Source organism: Triturus cristatus, chromosome 7 (genome assembly GCF_964204655.1).
Source record: "Triturus cristatus chromosome 7, aTriCri1.1, whole genome shotgun sequence".
NCBI classification, from domain to species: Eukaryota; Metazoa; Chordata; class Amphibia; order Caudata; family Salamandridae; genus Triturus; species Triturus cristatus.
In genome coordinates, this window is record NC_140590.1 from 1,485,694,344 (window position 1) to 1,485,715,075 (window position 20,732).

Below are 20,732 nucleotides of genomic sequence, written 5' to 3' on the forward strand. Positions count from 1 at the left end.
ACCGCACACTATGCACACGCCTCCACGCTGTCGGAATCTGAGACAAGGCTCTGGAATGGACCACCTCCTTCCTCTCTTGCAGAACCCAGAGCGTCCGCCTCCCCCCCATTCCGATCCGAAGTCTCCAAAATCATATGCGGCGTACCCCAGGGATCTTCCCTCACCCCAACACTGTTCAACATCTACATGGCCCCACTCACACACGTCACCCAACAAGACGACCTCAACATAATCTCCTACGCCGACGACACTCAACTGATCCTCTCCCTCACCAAGGACCCCATTACCGCCAAATCCAACCTTCACGAAGGAATGAAGGCCGTCGCGGACTGGATGAGGATCAGCCGACTGAAGCTGAACACAGGCAAGACAAAGGTCCTCCTCCTCGGCTCCAACCCCTCAGCCTGGGACGACTCCTGGTGTCCGACGGCACTGGGGGCACCCCCGACACCCACCGACCATGCTCGCAACCTTTGAATCATCCTCGACTCAACGCTCTCTATGACCAAGCAAATCAATGCCGTCTCCTCCTCCTGCTTCAACACCCTTCGCATGCTCCGCAAGATATACAGGTGGATCCTGACACACACAAGAAGAACAGTCACCCAGGCCCTCATCAGCAGCAGACTCGACTACGGAAACGCCCTCTACGTGGGAGCTCCGACCAAGCTCATCAAACGTCTGCAATGTATTCAAAACACCCATGCACAACTGATCCTCGACGTACCACGCCACAGCCACATCACCCCCCACCTGAGAAACCTACACTGGCTCCCCGTAAACAAGAGGATATCCTTCAAGCTCCTTATCCACGCACACAAGGCACTCCACAAGACCGGCCCAGCCTACCTCAACGGATGACTCTCCTTCTACATCTTCAGCCGCCAGCTCCGCTCCACCAACCTCGCACTCGCCACCGTCCCTCGCATCCGTAGAACAACCACCGGCGGAAGATCCTTCTCCCACCTCGCCGCCAAGACTTGGAATACCCTCCCACTGAGCCTAAGACAGACTCAAGACTGGCTGACCTTCAGGAGGCTACTCAAGACCTGGCTGTTCGACCATTAGCGCCCTACCCTCCCAGTGCCTTGAGACCCTCGTGGGTATGTAGTGCGCTCTACAAATGACTGATTGATTGATTGAGTGCGAGTACTCTTGCCCAAGGTTGGGTGATCAAATCAGGCAGGAAAAATGTCTAGGGGGCCAGAAAGAATACTTCAGACAGTTACCTGGCTACCAGTTCCTTTTTCAGACAAGTTTCAATTGCTACAGGATGAACATACATCATAGACATCAATGCAGTGGTCCTGATACTGAGGATTCAGGCAAAATATGCTCAAAGGATGCTTCGGTTGAGGTGTGGTGGACATGGGTTACTTTGTAGTTGTCCCTTGGTCCACCGTTGATGTGAGGTGAATTTGGCCACAGAGTTCGGGTCCGTTGAATTCCTCTACATTGCAGTAGCAGACCAGCCGATGCTAGGCTACTGGTATCCTTGCACAGCGTTTGGGGTGAAATCCTTGAGTGGGGCTGGTGTCCCTTGGATACAATGAATCCGGACTCTGATATCACTCCTGGGTCTGGGACATATGGGTGCAACTTTTGGCTATCTCAGTTCTGTGCCCAGTGACTAGCAGGTCACTGCTGTAGGTTGGGGCTGGAAATCAACTTTTCCCTGAGCAAGGAGTTGCAAGCACAGTCCATAAGTCGCTACCCCATGATGCAGCAAGTGCGCCCTACCGCCAGTGCAGCCTCTCTTTGTGCAGTTCCAAGAACAGGAGGGTAGGCCTTCTTCTTCGTTCCTATCTTTGATTACTGCATGATCTGAGGGGCAGGATGCCAGGGGTCCCAAATATGTCCCAGGAAAGTGCCCCGAGGGAACCATGCAGTCACTAGCCAAATGGCTACTGGTTCCCCTCCTTCCTAGTGGTGTGTTTCCTGCAATGTGTGGCATCTAGCTATTCCAGAGTGCCTCACCTTTCAAGATGGCATGACCCTTCCTTGACTGTCAGTAGCACGGTACCTTATGGATTAAGGAGTAGGGGTGGACGGAATTTGCAAAATTCACTTCCGCAAATTATCGCGAAAATGTCACAAATCTCCGCAAACACGCGGAAATATCGCGAAGATGCAAAAGTTTTTTTCCCGCCCGTTCGCGATATTTTCTGCATGGTTGCGGGTCGCTAACTTACCCCTGAGGTTGCTTGCGGGTGCAGCCATCTTGTTTTCAGTTGTCTCGCGGTGCATGATCGCGAGAAGAAAGACGTGATCGCGCGACGCATGACGTCACTGCGGACGCGAACTTTCTCATGGAGAACACGACCGGATCGGGAAAACTTGTCGGCGAACGCGGGGATTCAGGTAAGGCGATCGCGCGCGCGCGAGAATGTATTATTTTACAGCACGAGCAAGAAACAAATTATCGCAAAGCAGCGGAATGCGGAAATTTTGACATTTCCGCGCTCTCCGCGGAACGCAGAAATGCCAAATTATCGCAAATTCTGCGAACAGAACAGAAATTTTGCCCAGGCCTATTAAGGAGTATCAAAAGGCTTAAATTATCTCTAGCCAGGTTGTGCAACATATCATCAGTGGTTTGAAAGATGGTTAATCCTGCTTTAAAGCCAGACCAGAGATAATCAAGAAATAATCAAGAAGAAATTTGCCATAGCAAGCTGTTTTGATTAATTATTGAAACAGTTTTCAAGAATCTTGATAAGGAAATGCAGACCAGAAACAGGACAGACATTGTTTGACTCAATTAAGTCTGCAGTTGTCTTTTTTAGAAAGAGTAGAAATTGATCCCACTTAATTTAGGTGTTCCAGAAGCACTTCTTGTAAGAGTGTGAGATTCATACAATCGTATCAGTGTGGCACAAGATATGCCCACATATCTTGTTTTAAGTTTGTTGGTAGAGGATCTTCAAAATGATTGGAGGGATTGAGTTTGGATTTTATTGTAAGAGGTTTAGTGCTGAAAACCTTTTTAAAAAGAGATCTTTTGTATGGTGATGGTCACCATAAAGCAGGATTTGATTTGGGACTTGGGACTTTACAGATGAGAATTTTGATTTGACTATAAGATTCTTTAAAAATTTAACAGCACATTCTATTCCAAATCAAATGACAGAAAATACTTTACTTTTCATTCTTTTCTCATTCTTTCAGGCAAAATCATATATGATTCTGATTATGGATCAATTTAAAGTGGCAGTTGCATCATTCACATAATAACCTTTTTGGAAAAGAGTGGAGGCTGGAGAAATAGTGTGCTATGGGTTTGTTTAGATTAATTCTCAATATGAGAAACCCACATTTATGGTCTTTTGGGTTTCCCAGTCTTCTTCGTTAAAGAGAAGGACATCGAAAATGCAATTTAATTGTGATCTGATGAGTCAACTAGAACAAGTTCATCAACTAGTATGCAATCCTTCTTGAACATGATGATATATTTGGTACCCCTTGGTGTTTGTGGATTTGTGGCAGTGTGGGATAGTGCCATTCTTACACGGAGAAGAGAAGAAGGGGGAACATTGTGATGGACCGTTGAGGTTGCCCCACTGTAAATTAAAATTGCCTACAAATATGTGAATTCTATTGAAAATAGAAAGTCAAGAAGTTAAATGATCCCTGTCATGTTCCAAAAAGGACATATCCCATCAGGTGGTAATTAAATAATGATTGTGGTAGATTTAGAGGCTGTGGACATACGATCAAGGAAGAGATGGAGTCATATGGCACTTTATGGCAGAGATTGAGATTTTTTATGAATTACAGCTACCCTCACCCCCCAATTTACCTTTTTAGTCATGCAAATTCATGGAGCAACACAATATAATAATTAAGTCATTATCATAATGTTCAAGTATATGTCGACAATTGAGCTCACATACTGTATCCAATGTTTGACTATGGACATGCAGTTATGGAGTATGGCGTTAATGTTAGTTACCCCCTTGAGAGAGCATTCTAACTAGATAAGGTTATTATGTTCAGCCCTTTTGTTGGTAAAGTGGCACAGAGGGTGGGGGGTATCCTAATTGGAACACCTTCATGCTCTTAGCTGTTCTATGCAGCTTGGGTCATAGAAATCCCCAATTAATAATTACCCTGAAGAGCTTTAATTTCCCTTGGGAGAAGAGGGTCTGTTCTGTATAGACATATGTGATAATACATTATTTTTCGATTATGCATCATAATTATAAAATATAAAAACATAAGAACCACTTAAATACATTAAAAACATTACAATATACAACCATATTGTGCTCAGATCGCACATTATATAAACATTAGCTACAATTTAGAGGAAAACAAACCAACCAATCTATCAAATCACTGTAAATTACTCACACATAATTTTATTCCAATATAGAGCTCCTTTTAAATAGGCAGTAACCACCAACATCACCGCACAATCAGGTAATAGCTCTAAATGTAAAAAGGCAGGTTGAAACTGGACAGAACCGCTGGATTTTAAAAGCGGTATTGTGTACTTTTATGAAAAAAATCATAACATATACAGAATAAAAACAGATGTATCAGGGTTTGGGGGAGAAACCATTACAGTGACAAATCAAAACTTTGTAAGCAATGATCTGTCCCATGAATGTCTAATAGCTGTAAGGTATGGTTTGAGACTGTTACAGTTTTCAGGAGCAAAAAGGATCTATTAGTGTATTTCTCCAGCGCCCTGGCTTCCCTTTCATCCTTTCGTTGGTTTGAAAATTGTTCCCTAAGAAGGCTTCGATCTTCTTTTTAAAGAAACTGTGACCTATATAAAAGGTCTATACAGTCTAGGGAGCGATCAATCATTTTAATATAATGTAACCACGGTAGCTTGTGGCCCTACATACACCTGAGACAATCTTCAATCACACTCTTGTTAAAATTCAGTTTCTTGTCACACCATACTGAGATCCAAACTAACAATGGGGCCAATTTAACTTGATCCTCCACATAAACCAATCCCAGTTCTTCATGAAAAAAAAGGATGCACTATTTATACCCGGGCCCAATAATCTTCTACAAAATCTGTCCTCTTCCTGCTGTATCACCTTGCAGTTATAGTATACCCAAATTGCTGCACTGCAAGTCAATACTGGGAGACGTTTCATTCTATAGATTTGCAGTAGGTGCAGAAAGGGTTTCTTGATGTTGGACTTGGACCTTTTTGCAGGACTATCCCCAAACGTTTTGCTTCTTCCTCCTATTTTTACCTGACTTGTTGTTGTTGGCTTTATGACTCTTGGCACTTTAAGACTGCTAATCAGTTCTAAAGTACATATGCTCTCCATGTCAAATGTGTTTATGAATTGGTGTTTCCCTGATTGTCATATTTTATTTACTAGTAAGTACCTAGTAAAGTGCACTGAGTGTGCCAGGGCCTGTAAATCAAATGTTTATAGTGGGCCTGCAGCACTGATTGTGCCACCCACATGATTACCCCTGAAAAAGGTATCTCAGACCTGGCACTGAAGTGTCTGTGCGCAGTTTTATACTACCATGTCAATCTAGCAAGCGCACCCACTTGCCAGGCCCTAAGCTTCAATTTCCTTACATGTAAGGCACCCCTATGGTAGGCCCAAGGTACACCCTCGAGCAGTGCGCAATGTATGTGAACAGTAAGACATGTAATGGTGATAGTGAAATACTGTCAATTTTGTTTTTCACTATTGAAAGTCTGTCTGTACCATAGGATAGAATGGGAGATACTTTGCAACATCTTACAAGTATAACTTCCCATTGGGACAAGATGGAAAAACAAAGTTTAGGCTCTATGAACTCAGAATTTAATAACACATCTTTTAGTAAAGATGTTTTTTAAATTAAGTGTTTGAAAGTGCCACTTTTAGAAAGTAGGTATTTTCTTTTTTAAACAATTCTGTGGGACTCTGCCTGTTTGTGGATTGATTGTCTGGTTTGGAGTGACAGTGGCTGGAGATGTGCATTCACTGTAGACAGCCAATGAGGGGTCGAGGTGTGCCTGGCCCTGTATGGGTGATTTCGAGCTGAACTGATTAGGGCCTGGCTCCCTTGCACAATGCTGTCTCCACTCCCTGTGGACCAGTGAAGAAAAAACTGGTTTGGACTTGGCTCAGAGACCCTTGCACAAAGAGAACAAAGACACAATGGTGTATCAGTAGTAGACCTTAAATTCCAGAAATGTAGATCACTTCTGGACTCAAGAGGAACTTTTGCCAAGGAGATGAGCTGAAGAACTGTGAGGAGGAGTACTGCCCCTTTTTGCTGTGTGCTGTGTGAGGTTGGCCTGCAATTGCTGTGTCAGCCAAGGAAAGGACAAAGACTGGAACTTTGCTGTGAACCTGCTTGAAGAAGAATCTCTGAAGGCCTGAAGTGTGCTGGCCTCCTGTTCTGGAGTCTCAGGGACACAAAGACCTCACTCCCAGCTCCCTGGAGCTCAATTGCTGAGAGTTTCGACCTGCCAAGAGGTGTCTATTCCAGATTTGGGGCTCTGAAGGTTGTTCCTGCTGTTGGGAGCTGGAAGAATCCTAAGAGAAGCAAGAAAGCATGTCTCTGACACCGTCAGCAATGCCACTGTGATGCCGCGACCTGCATCGTGGCCAGGGGCATCACTCATCAATGCCTGCCGATGCCTGCAGTTATCGGTATTCCTGATGCCAGAACTCGCACCGACTCAGTCACCAACAGTGCCTGCATCCTGTTATTGCGACACCGATAACCACTGAGGGGGACTCCACAAACTCGCCGACTTCGCACAGTCACCGGAACCGACGTCTCATCGCTGACGCAACCATCTTCCACCGTCCTGGATTCGACACGTCACCTCATCGAAGACACAATGCCTCACCTGCCCCATGACTCCGTGCCCATCGCCCCATTCCTCGTGGTCAGCGCCGTACTTTGGAACTATTGCTGTCACAACATTGCAATAGACCCAGGTGGAGCTTTTTCTTTTCTACAAGCTTTATTTTTGCAATAACTGTTCTGAAGTCATATCTTATTAGCTGTATGTTGGATTTTTGGCATTTTTGTCTTGTTGAGTTTAGATAAAGATGCTTTATTTTTCCTAAACTGGTGTGGTGTCCATTTGTGGTGTTATTACTGTATTGTTGTGTGTTTTGAGTGCAAATACCTTACACATTGCCTTTGGGATTAGCCTGCCTGTTTGTGCAAAGCTACCCAGGGGGGTGAGCAGAGTTTATCTAAAGTGTGTATCGCCCTTACCCTGACTAGAAGCAATGGTCCCTATTTGGACAAAGGTACCTACCTCAGCCAACTAGAGACCCCCATTTCAACAGTTGCCTATTGACGAGGAAAATCTAAACAGAGAGCTACAAGCTTGACTAAATTTGGAGCATCAGTTAGATATACCGTTGAGTTAAGACTTATTAGTTTGTTAAGTTTCACAGTACTGAGAATGGCTGATTAATTAATTAGTTTTTATGTCTGGGGACTGATCGCATAGCTCCTGGAACGGTAACTTCTTAATGTTTGTCCTTTTTCGAAGTGTTCCTGAAGGGATTGTTATGCGAGATTCTAAAGTTGGATATTTTATTCAATAAGAGTCCAAGAACCTCCATTCTAAATCATTTTGTAGATGCACATGCTCTGATTTGCAAAATGGGTGTGTTTGCAACTGCAAATAGGTTTTACTATACACTTATCCCATTTTAGGAGCCAGTACATTTTTACTGAATCCTGTCACAAAACTTTGAAAAATTACTGACTCCCATGTTGTGTTGGTAATGAATTCACCAAAGGTATGAGGTACACTTGGGATGCCTTGCCCTTTGTGAATCTTAGGAAAAAGATTCTTTGGGAATAGGCAGTGGTCCGAGGAACCATTAACAATTCTTAAACCACCTTTAAAAAATGCTAACTTTCTTTTTGTGATTCATTTTTTTTTATGGAAAAAAGACTGCATTTAAAGAAAAGTTTTCTTTGTTGAGAAGCAAGAATGGTAGTCTCCTTGGGTCAGATTTACTAACCTTTCACACAATGCAGTGTAGCAAGGCATTGCATTAGAGAAAAGAGAGAGAGCAGAAATATGTCATATCTACTAATATGTGGCACACTGTTGCTCTCTCATAGCACTGGTGCACTACAGGACACCTAGTGGCAAAACAGGCACCCTTCACCAAGGTGCAAGGTTGCCTGCATTACATGAATAATTGTTTTTGTTTAGGAAGGAATACCTTCCTTCACGAAAACAATCCCTGGAGGCATTTCCTCTTTCTATATGTGCTGCAGAATGTAGCACATGCATCACACATAGAATGAAGAAATAACAAGGAGAAACAAAACATTCTCCTCAAAATGCCATCCTCTGGGAGGCTTAGTGATTTAAATCAACCACAGATTTACACACCTTTGAAAATCTAGGATTACATAAAATCCATGGGTGGATACAAGGGACACACCCATGCTCCACCCATGGAATGCCTCCCACATTGAAGAGCAAATCCCCACCTGTGTGGCTTTGTGAATATCTACAAGATTTTGCATTGAGGCTGAGCCACAAAAGTGGTGCAACCACAACACGAAATGTTAGTAAATTTGCCTCCCAGTCACCATCCTGTGATGGCCTCTAATTGAAGTGAGTAACAATTTTCAATCTACCTCATGAATATTAATAAGGTATGCTGAAATTGCCACTCATTGTGAATCATTTATTTTCGAACTACTGAATGTTGGTCGGTGTATAGGAAAAATTTCTGGACACAGAATTACTATTATGCATCCAGAAAGTACATGCACCAGGCCACAAATTACTATTGATAAAGTGCTGAGTGATTAAAGCTAATTCATGAGCAGTAAATGGTGATGGCTAGTCATAGCAAAACTTTTAATACTAGAATTCAATAGTTGAAGAACAACCTTGAATGGATAGAAAGGTTACATATTTCTTTACTGATTGCAGTTTTTTATTTTCATTGCAAAAATAAAATTTTAAATAAAGTTCCACCACAATGGTAAGGCAAATGGTTTGGGGGTCGAGCAGATCTGATTGTTTGCTTACACAGATATATATAATTCTATTTATCAGAAATAGAAATAGTGATTTGGTCTCCTGTCCCAGGAGAATTATTGAAAAGTTTCAAAACTTTTATTTCTCAATATGTATTGATTCTAAAATCCATCACTTATGTGTTTGATAACTGTCTTTCAAATTTGCATTTGCCAAATAGCTATCTCATTTATAATACACTGCAATTCTCACTGATTATTTTCTAACTGTAGTCTCCCATTTTGAAATATATTACAATCAATTCATATTGTAAGAGGAAGTTTGTGGTTCTTTCAAAGAAGCCCTGATCATTCTCAATCCCAAATTGACAAAGGAAAACAATATTACAAACTTTAGGGAAAAGAAATCCCTAATTACTATTGACAATAAAGTCCATGTTAAATATTGATAGGTTGATTGGCAAAGGTGTTCCTTTTAATAATATTTAGAGAACAGTATGGTTTTCTGATAGATAATTACTCCTCAAATATTAAAGAATTTGTTTTTAAATACAGTACTTCATGGGGCATCTGTTAATTTTATGAGTAAATACAATGTTAGTCTAAGTTTTAGCACTGTGCCTAAATGCATACAGAATGCTTTGATTCTTGCCAATGTTAAAGAACCATGCTCGTTTAGATTAAATCTTTGTACGACATAAGGTTGCTCACTTTTAACTTTGTTATTTTTACATTTGGTGGAGTAGAAATTAGTACTTTATTTTCTGTTTTACTGATGAGTTTCAAGGGCTTAACATAGGTATCACCCAAATTAAATTATTACCATAGACAGATGATATTTTATTTCTCACCAGTCTGCTAACATTAGTTGCTTGTGTACTGAATTTAATTCCAGGAAATTATGCATTTTCTTTGCTACATATTAAATAAAACAAATGTATAGTTTTAATACCTCATGAGAAATACTTTCCCTAATGCTACTTCCTACAAGCATTTTCAGGTTTAGTTCATCTAATTAATATTCAGGCAATAGATGTGAAAACGGCAATTCAGAATCTATTTCATTCAAATGTAATCCTATTCTTACATGCAAAGAGAATCATATGTCTAGATTGTCTCCAAGTAAATCTTGATGTTTAAAGACTTTATTTGAAGTTTCTACCAAAATTACATATTTACTTCATATTTTTCCTGTTTCACTTCAGTTTTTCAGGAAAATTAATTCTCTAATTTAATATTTGGTTTGCCAAAACAAGAACGTATATTTCTATAATCAAACTCTAATGCAAAAAAATGAAAGTAGTTATTAATCTGGCTCCTTTCCAACTAAAACGTTCAGCTTTTTTGGTAAGTCATGGTCATTTGTGGTTTAGGAAAACTTCAACTAATTCCCAGCCTGCACCTCACAAATCAACCTCCTTTTGTTTCATGGTTTAGTATGCATCACCAATAAAATTATAAAAGTGAAGCTAATAGAGTCTCTTAAATGTTGGAAGTACACTATCTCCTAAGAATGCCTATGATGAATGTATTGCTCCTTTTTGGAATGAAAATAATGGAACTAATTTTAAAATCATTCCAATTTCAGATAAAGTATTGTTCTCTCATTTATAGATCTAAAGATTTAAAATCCATCTATACAAATTAGAAAATGTTTTTTGCATCAATAACTATATTTGTTTATTTTGTCATGCTTTATCTTCGTAATCACCTATTGATGGTCAAATTAGTATTGCTGTTTAACCTGTTTTTCCTCTTCATTGTGTCCAATTCCCTCATAATTTCTTTACTTGGTCATTATCACAATGTTTTCCATTATACAGAAATGAATGTCTTTGTATCTCAAATAATCTGTGTCCTGCTCTTCATTGTACAATTTTAATAACATATTTTGAACTTAAAAATTGCACCAAAATATGAACTGCATAGGAAGATACTTTAATTTCCAGGCCTTATTAAGATTTGGAGTAAGAGTTACAAACTCTACTTCTAACACACTGCTCCAATAGCAGTGATAGATAATACATTTCACTCTAAGATAAACATTGAGTTTTAAAAGAGTTTCTAACCCATGAAATGTGCTCTAGGTGGCTTTAGTGAATATTGGAGGACTGACGTAGGACTGCAAATTAATATATTTTTTTTTAAAAAGTTGTATTTTTAGTGTGCGACACTATTTTTAGGTTGAGCTTTCAAGACCTCTTGTATATACTTTAGTATATACTTCATATACTTTAGTATATACTTCTTTGCGGGGTTACTGCTTTTCATTTGTTTGATTCAGAGTCCCTTAAAAATCCTTATTTGCCAGTGGTCAGTCTTGCCTATTTGCCCCTCCATTTAAATCCACGGACCAATGCCCCAGTACTTGTACCCTTCCACTGTTCTCATTGTAGCATCTGTTCAGAGACTAATTTTCCCTTTCTCCAAGAGCATTTGACCCTATTGATGTTTTGAACTTATGTTAATGTTTGCCTGTGCTCCAACTGCTGTTTATGTAAGCAGGGCTGCAATTCTTGTTATGTCCTCACATTAACTGTGTTTTCAAAGACTGAGCTCAAATGCCAGACACAAGGTAATTTTCTTTCTCATACATTAAAGTGAGAGGATTTCCCCATCCCACAAATCCCTCCCGTTTTGCTGCATGCCTTTTTTTCCTGCTGGTGATTGTCTAACTCCTCCAAATGTCCGGTGCCTGCCCCTTTAACAATCCTTGTGCTCTTATTCGCCTTTAACTCTGCCCCCTTTAATTTCCTTGTCACCCATAGCCGGAAAAGACCAGCTATTGTGCTCTAATTGTAGCTGCTGCAACGCGGTTCTCTGCTGCTCAGTGAGCTCTTTACTTGAGCACTAGTTACATTACATACATTCATATACATTTTTTCTGCATGAAACATTAAAGTAATTTGCACTGACCCACACAATGTTAAGCCACCTCGACTGTTATACTGGCTAGAACCATTTAATTTCTCACACTGACTCCCTCAGTCAGACTGTATATTTGTGCCATAGTTTTTTTTCTTTCACACTCGTTTTCAGACACTTAGGGGCTTATTTATGAGCCCTTGCTTCATTTTTGCGTCTCCAGTGCGTCACTTTTTGTGACACACCAGTGGCACAAAAAATGTGCCTTGTTGCGTCATATTTACAAAGTGATGCATCTAGGTAGATGCGTCACTTTGTAAACCCCTGCACCACATTATACCTGCGCCTGTTATAATGTATGCAGGGGGGGCGTTTTGATGCAAGAAAGGGTCGTAGATGTGACGCAGTGAAATCTATAAAATGTTACTGCGCCATTTCTTGGATGCTAATGCGTCAATATCTTACGCCTGCCTCAGGCGTAAGACTGACACAGCCACTATCAACATGGGACTTGCCCATGTGTAATGACACATTGCTGGAGTTGCGTCACTTTTGTGACACACTCCAGCAATATGTCATTTTTGTGCCTACAGATACGTCAGACATACTGACGCATCTGTAACTCCTTGTGACATGATGCGTAATACTGTAAATATGATGCATCATTGGTGTCGCAAGGAAGGCGCAATGAAAAGTGACGCAACGCTGTTTTCATTTTTCATAAATGAGGCCCTTAATGGCGTATTTGCAAGCCCCTTGCACCACCGATGCATCACTTTTAATATGGGAAAAAGTGACATGCCAGCAGCGCATTAGGCCTGTAAATGAGGCCCTTGATTATGGAAATATGCGTAGCCTGTGGTCACGTTCTGCAAAATACTACACCACGTCAACACCTTATGGTGAAAGGAAAAAATCACACAATGTAGCTACATTGCATGCAATTGAATAGACTGAAAAAACAAACTCTCAGAATACACCGAACAGGGGCTATAAAGTTATAACACAATCTCCAAGAAGGGCAATACAGAGCTTCTAGCGTGCAAGAGACTGCACCCGAGAAATGAAAAGCCAACACTAAATCAGAAGTTATCTTACACACCCTTCCCTTGTGGTTGTTGTTGACGTGTGGCTTTTCTGCTCAAACCATCTCTCCTAAGAGACAGTCAACATAACTGTGCGGAAAACAAGCAATTACACAAGACATGGGTAGGTCAAGAATTGGGATTTATGTGGAAATAAGCTTGCACAGTAAACATTATAACAGATTATGCATGGGGCTACTGTTGTTGCCAGAGAATATGGTGAATTTGTCTTTAATGGCATCTTGTGTCACATAATTAGCTATTCCTTGATGCATAATTAAAAAAACACTTTCACAAGGAGCAGCAGAGTGCTATATAAAGAAACTACAAAACAGTTAATCAGTAAACACTGCAACATAATTTGGTCCTCCATTACTCCATAGGTCCAGATTATTTATGCTACACTGATTGCATGTTTTATTTTAGCAAACAACAGCCACGATAATGTGTAAAAACTTCACAGATTCCTGCAGCGCAAACTCATTTTGTGGACTTCCCCTGTACTATGGATTATGAAACCGTCTCCCGTTGTCAATTGCATGGTGTGAATACTTTCCTGGAAGTATCAACAACAATGCAATTGACGCTGATGATAATAATAATACTTGTTATTATTCCTATCAGTCTCTTTTAAGTCTGTGTAACTTTACCGTAACTTGTAGTATGGTCATCAATCAGAATTATGAGATTTTGTGGCTTTGGTGTTTTCTGGATAGATAATGGATTTGGCACATAATCCATTATCTGCTTCCTAATTTGCAGATTTTCACAAAAAAATGCTTGCTTCTCCAGCTAGGATCAAACTTTACTAAAGCATGATGACATGTGTTGTCATGCAGTGGGAGGCCCTTGGCAAAGACCGACTGGTCACCTTTTAGTTGTTAATTGCTGTATTTGGGTGCTGACCTGGGTCTAATGTGGGTGAAAACCTTTTGCCAGTGAGTTTGGAACCAATACAAATAAAATAATGCATCATGCTATCACAAAATGTGCATTATACCAAATAATGTGCATTTTTCTTGCCACATAATTTGACCCTCCCTTTCCACATAATTCAAATGGCCCTGTGCATGTTGTAAGGCAGGAAATATGTTTCTGTACAATCTGTGTGATGCCACAGCATGCCTGTCGTTTTCTTCTTCTGGTATCATGTTGTAAGCCAGGTCCAATGATAATGTTTCTCAAATGTTTATTCAAATATTTTGTGTAGTGTTTCTGGCTTCAGTTTCAAGCCAGAGTAAAGAGGCGGATAGATGTTCTTGATAAAAAAACTCAACCTGTCAAAGTAGCAATGAGTGTGTTTGGCGTCAGTATGCGGATCACATTTTGTTTTCTACTGAAATGTATTGGACTGAACATTTAAGTTGGGCACATCAGGAAAATACCTATTTTGGATAAAAATAAGTGTATAATCAGTGCCCTTCAACGGAAGGTCTATAGAGTTATAGGTGTGTACATATTGTTCATTGGAAATCAATTATTTTGAGCTGTGCTATTTTTCCAGATGAAGATGATTGCCACATCCTCTCTCATTCCTTGAGATTTACTACTTCACCATCTAGTATGTTTCTAAGAGCCCCTTGCACTGATTCTTCAGGCTGTTCAATACTTTAGTGTTGCAGTCCACGCAGAATGTTACAGTGATGTTGACTTGCATAGAGGCACTTGTCTTTATGTCTGTGCCTTAAAAAATTCTTGGAATTTGTCCATAAATGTTTCCTGAGGCAAGCATGTATTTATAAATCAGACTTTATGACCTAGTGCATAGTAATTGTATTGCTCTTCAATCCCTGGCAGCACATCACCCAGGATAATGTGCTGCATGTCTAAACACTTATAAGGTACAAAAGGCGAGACCTATTGGCTATGTCAATGCTTGTTTACATAGAAACTAAAAATGTCTCCATGTTTGTCTCTCTGTTACTAGGTGGAACAGGTAGAATCATAGAAATTCCGACATCCACCACTCTCTGAAACCAATGCAGAAAATAATTTCTTAATATTTATAATCAGAAATGCCTCAAAAAAAATGTTGGAACAGTTAAATAGTGACACAAAATTAAAATCTGATTTTCCCTGAAATTGATATAGTTAATTCATTTGTTTCTGACAGTGTGTGTTCTTTTGATGCTGATTTAAATGCTACAGTAACTCTGAAAACATATGAAGAAAATGGACAATGCAAGCTTAATTCACCTACAGTCCAAACTCAAAGAGCGGATCAACATCAACTCAAATGTTTAGGGCTGACGTAAGTTATTTTTCTGAATATATTGCAAAGTGCACTCATGCGCAGTAACAGTTTTTGAAAAGTAACACAGAATTGTGATTTTGTTGTAAATATAACACCATTAATGTATTCCTTATAATAATAATGATAATCTTTAGTCAGCATACATAAATATGACCATAGAAGAGACAATTTGAGCTACACATACATGAAATGTAAACATATTTCCTAAAACAACCAAGTCCCCATTAAGACAGCATGAGATCCATAAACTATGGTTGTCCCCTTTGGTCTTTAAAATTCATGATACTTCCAGCAGCCTTGACTTCATATATAAAAGTATGATCATTAAAATCCTAAATTGACCACAGTTTAACATGTAAAAACTGGACCTGATCCTAAAAAGTGACGCACAATTCACAACTTTTATAGCAACCTCAGACAGTGCAACATCGGCAGAAACTCTTGTATACTTCAAACACCTCTAGTGGTTCTTATCTTTAAATCAGATCTTAACAAGTTAGAACCACAAAAAAGTTGTAAAAACAATAGGGCAACATGTGCCTGCCTGAATCTAGGCTTTCTTAAAAGCCCGTTAAGGAACACTCTTCTCGGGTGTGAGTAGTGAGGACAGAGGAAGACAAAATGTAAGGTATTCTGTGGAGACCTATTGTCACAACCACAGGGTCCTCTGTTTTCTGCGTGTGCTGTGAAGCCAGACGGTACAGCCAATAAGTGATGAAATAAGTTTAATCTGAGACGTGTAACTCAAATTCTATCACATGGGCTTGTTATAAGGGATAAACAGGGTTCCATGCACTGCACTGACTTTACTAAAATGTGATCTCGGATCGTGGATTTTTTAAGCTCCCTATCCTAAGCAGTGACATGTTTAAAAGACAGATCTTTAAGGAAAAGCGCTTTTCTTGTGATCCCACCTTATCATGATTGGTGAACATATCTTCTCATTCTAACGCGGTGAGGGTGTCCTTTACATATTTTAGCCACCGGATTTTTAACGCATAGTCGAAGGAGCGACAGTCCTGGATTACCATCCTATTAAAGCTTACCTCTTTGTTGGACCAGATCTTCACCCAACACATTAGGGGTTTCACTGCCACCATATCAGAGATGTATTTGGACCCCAATTCTTCATGTACAGAGTATGCAGGGAAACTATGAGGGACTTTCAGCAAGCGCCTAAAATATCTGTTTTCTTCAGTTTGTAATTTGTTAGCCACCTTATATCCCCATACCATGCTACCATATAAAACATTTGAACTACAGACAGAGTTGTATAAATTTAAAATTGTCCCAGTTGACCAGTTGCCTAATCTATGAGCAAAGTTTGCAATTGCTCTGGCAGCACTTCTCCTCTAGTAGGTGTTTAAAACACAATGTCTCAATTTCTCATCAAATAAAATAACCAGATATTAGAAGGCTGGTACTTTCCCTAAACTGTGTGTGTCTACTGTGTATGTGTTATGCTTCCTGCACTTCGTCCCAATTTCCAATATATAGGATTTAGTTAAAATAGGGGACAGGTCCATCGTTTCCATAAAAGGCAACAAGTGACATGGTCATCGAGTTATGGTCACTAAATACACTATGGATGATATTAAAAAAGGATATAAACTTCCTCAATTTAAGAGACACAAATATAAAATCAATAAATGATGAGCAGTCTCTACCTTTTATAAGTCGGGGGCACAACTGAATCAGGTTGAGTTGCAATCAGGTCAAAGGTATGAGTTAGACTATAGGTGTTTAGGAGGACACTCAAATAGCGCCCTTCCTTAGTATGTTCCATATGTGGTATGCAGGTAGACCAGTCACAATGAGTCACCCTTATATTGGGACACAGGTGGCAATTAATGTCTCAGGCTAAAATTAGTTGAGACCGTGACAGGCCTTCCCCCTGAGTTTGCTCCAGCCGTCGACTTAATTCCACCAGGCTAGCCGATCCATGTGAGTGTAATCAGTAAGTATTACTCGTGAATGTGAGACCTTATACAGTATCCGAGTTCCACAACAGGGTCTTCCACCCACATTGAATCCTGAATCCTGAGATCTCTAAACACTCCCCCCCTTACTCTGCCTGCATTTGACCTTAATACTGGGCAGAAAAGGTTTTAGAACCTTCTAGGAAAATGTTATTAGCTGGCTCCTACGTTTCCTGAACGCATATTATATGGATAATTCCTTGATGACCTTAGTGTCTAAGCCTATGGTGTCATCTCCTTTCTCCACCAGAATTGTTTTCTTATCTACTTTCCGTTGTTTCTTCTGAGAAGGTGGGCACTTAAATCCGCACCATGAGTAGTGGTCATAATAACTCTATTCCGTGTGGGCTGACCAACTGCGGTATTACTTAGACTAGTGGCATGGTTGGAAACCCCTGAGTCTTCCTCATCTTGAACTTGTCCCAAGGCGCCGTATGCTAACTTTTCAACCTCCTGGCCCACGCACTCCCACGGGAGCGATAGTGCTGCCCCTGTCTTTTCCAAGGAGAACTGCTGCTCTGCGTTGTCTATTTATTTAGTGACTGTCCCCACTGCTTTTACTAAAAAGGAATCAATGGTTCCCTTATTTGACTCCTGTGGGGAACACAAGGGAGCACCTTTCCTCTTCCACATGATGTACTTAGTCAATAAACCCACCTACGCAGCACAAGGCAAAGTGATTAAGGCGGTTTTAGGGAAAGGCAGGGATGTGAAAAAGTACTCTCACAAGCTGTATCTGCAATCAATGACCTCCGGTCAGCCTTCAGCCCCAGACCACTGACTTGTCCTCCAAGCACCTTGCCGATGTTCAAAGAATTCCGACCACTCTGCCGTAATATCCCCTAGCATGAAGCCAAGAGGGTAAGCCCGGCCCAGCCACAGTCGGCCACGGTTGGGAGCAGATGGGTACCCCCTTGGTCTGGGAGCGGCCCGGGCACGCCACCATGCGTCAAATGCTGTGGGAGACCTGGGCTGGCCATAAGCGCCCTTTGGTGCAAAGGTGCCGCTGTTAGCGGTGTGCGTGAGAGCCACGATGCCCACTGGGGCTTGAAGTCCTGGCCCCCTCCCTCAGCACAAAATATATGTCAGTGGTCTCCCTTATAGAGAACATGAACGTTAAGGGTCTATTTTAGAGTTCATCAGATAGATAATCACAAAAGTATGGTTATTCTGACCACCTTTTTACAAGTAAATGTTTTCCTACTGCACTTGTTATAAGGGGGATGGGGTATTGCACGCATTATAAGGTGAATGGGATATCCTTCATTTTATTGGTGGAGTACCCACAAGCCAACCTCTAACTCAGGCCCTAAGTTTCTAGTTCAACCGATGGAGTTCTGTGCATAACTAGCATAAACAGAGAAAAACAATAGCTGTGCTTCTTGTTACTGTCATACATTTGAGCAGTGATTTGCCCATTACTGCCCCTTGCACTTCCTCCCTGTTAACAATCTTCTTGTTGCCTCTTTCATGCTCGTTTCCACATTCAGGAGGATATAAGTGATACCTGTGGTAAATAACGTGTCTCCAAGATAAGATTACAAGCAGTTATTCGCAAAGGCCTCCCTCTCTTCGCATGCTTTATTGATTATTCAGCAGCGTTCGATGGTGTAGACCGAACAATCCTTTGGAGGAAGCTGGCACTTTGGAACATTAACTCTGCGCTGTTGAAAGCTATACAATCATTATACCATAAAATGTGGGTCAGAATTAAACTCTCCAATACCTCAGCAACAGAGAACATAAAAACAGACCGGGGTTTAAAGCAAGGGTGCGTCTTAGCTCCGCTCTTGTTTAATTTGTATACCGCCGACATGGGCCAAGCCTTGACAGGAGCAGCATTGGCCACGCCGAGGATCGGGGACACCAAGATACAGCTCATCCAATATGCCGACGACCTGGTACTTTTAGACCACATCAAAATAGGTCTACAAAAAGCTCTGTCGGCCTTGGCAATCTACAACGCGGCCCACAAACTGGTGGCCAACCAATCCAAATCTAAAGTTGTCATCTTCGGCCATCACCCGAAAAAGAAATTAGCAAGATGGAGCCTTGGCCAGCTGACTCTGGAAAGCGCACAAAAATACAATTACCTGGGCGTTTGGCTCACTGAATCCGGGCGTCCATGTGCCCAACTGCACAAAATTCAAATGAAAGGGAAATGCATTACTTACGCTCTCTGCAAATTACAAGCTACTTTGCACAGCCCAACCACGACGGCCATCCGAAGAGTCCTACGCGCAAAATTAATGCCCGCTCTCACTTACGCTCAATTAGCATTCCCTGGAAAACTAACGAAAGAACTAGAAAAAATTCATTGCAGTGCCCACAAAAGGTTGTTTCACCTACCTGCGTGCACCCGAAACACATTGGTGCGCCTAGAATTCTCTTTGAACCATCAAATGCTGGAAGAGACGGCCTCTCTGTGTAAATACTACTTTCTTACTATTGCGGCCCAAGAGAAATCTATGAAGGCAGTTTTAAAACATATCTTCTGCGAACCTGGGAACCCATGGTCAACTGCCCTCGCAGCCGGAGCAGTCCAGCTCAAATTAGCCTTGGAGAATTGGAACCCCAAGATCATTATGTACTCCGCCATCAAATGCCCACTTAAAAAACAAGTTTGCATCCTCTCTCGCGCTCTAGACCTGGAACTGTTGGACAAAAAAGGCCTCCATGAAAGTCAAACCCTGCTACAAAAAGGGTTCAACTCCAAACACCATCCCACGCAGGCCGTGGGCAGAGCCGCCTTACTTAGGATCTTGGCATCCAGATTACATCCTCTGCCACTTCAAGAAATATACAACACCAAACGGAGAACAACGGCGATCAAGGGCTGCCGGCTCTGCGATTACAAACACGAGTCTCTGGCCCATCTTTTACTTTGTTTCCCGGCCTTGTGCACAGCCCGCAGTCTCTATCTACGGCCAATTCTATTACAACTGTGCACCCGTACAGCCAAGGAGGCGATCTCTCAACTGTACACATTGAACACAGTAAAACATATGGCTTCGTTTGGCAAATTCATTAAACAGACTTGATTATTGCTGACGGCTCTACCACTTAGAGACCCAGTCAATTGCAAGTCTGCTTGACGTCCACGGATTTTAATTATTGCCTTCTTTTAAATGCTGTTATCTTTTTACAACTTTGTTATATGCTAAGGTTTTATGTTATGGTTTTAAGTAACCAGCAATAAAATATTAATTCAATCATTCATTCATTCAGATAAGATTACATGTTGATTATGCTGCATTGTTCTCAGATCTCCATCAATTTAATTTTCAAGGAATAATAAAGTATTGTGGGACACTTTGTGAAAAAAGCAAGATCAAAACTATCCTGATTCATTTCACTGAAAATGTCTTACCACAAGGGTTAAGAAGTAGAATTCAATTGATGCATTTCCAATGTTTGGTATGCTAACTATAGAGCCTAATCCAGCTACTTAACCAACATACTCCTCCAATGGCCAGACAGAGTATTTGTGCATCCGAGGTTAGCCATCCAACTGCCCGCCCAATTTAGAGTGGACAATCCGATTGCTTGTTTTATGCTGTCAAACACAGTCAGGTTAGGGAGTGTAAAAAAAAAATG

The 20,732-nt window shown here is 41.0% G+C and overlaps 1 protein-coding gene across 1 annotated transcript in view; it reads left to right on the top strand.

The window, feature by feature from the left end:
- LOC146812235 (uncharacterized) overlaps positions 1–20,732 on the top strand; it is a 437,417-nt gene that overhangs the window by 327,056 nt on the left and 89,629 nt on the right. Inside the window, exon 5 of the mRNA XM_085614564.1 lies at positions 15,016–15,153. Within this exon, the coding sequence (XP_085470690.1) occupies positions 15,016–15,153 (138 nt within the window). The remainder of the gene's footprint in view (positions 1–15,015; positions 15,154–20,732) is intronic.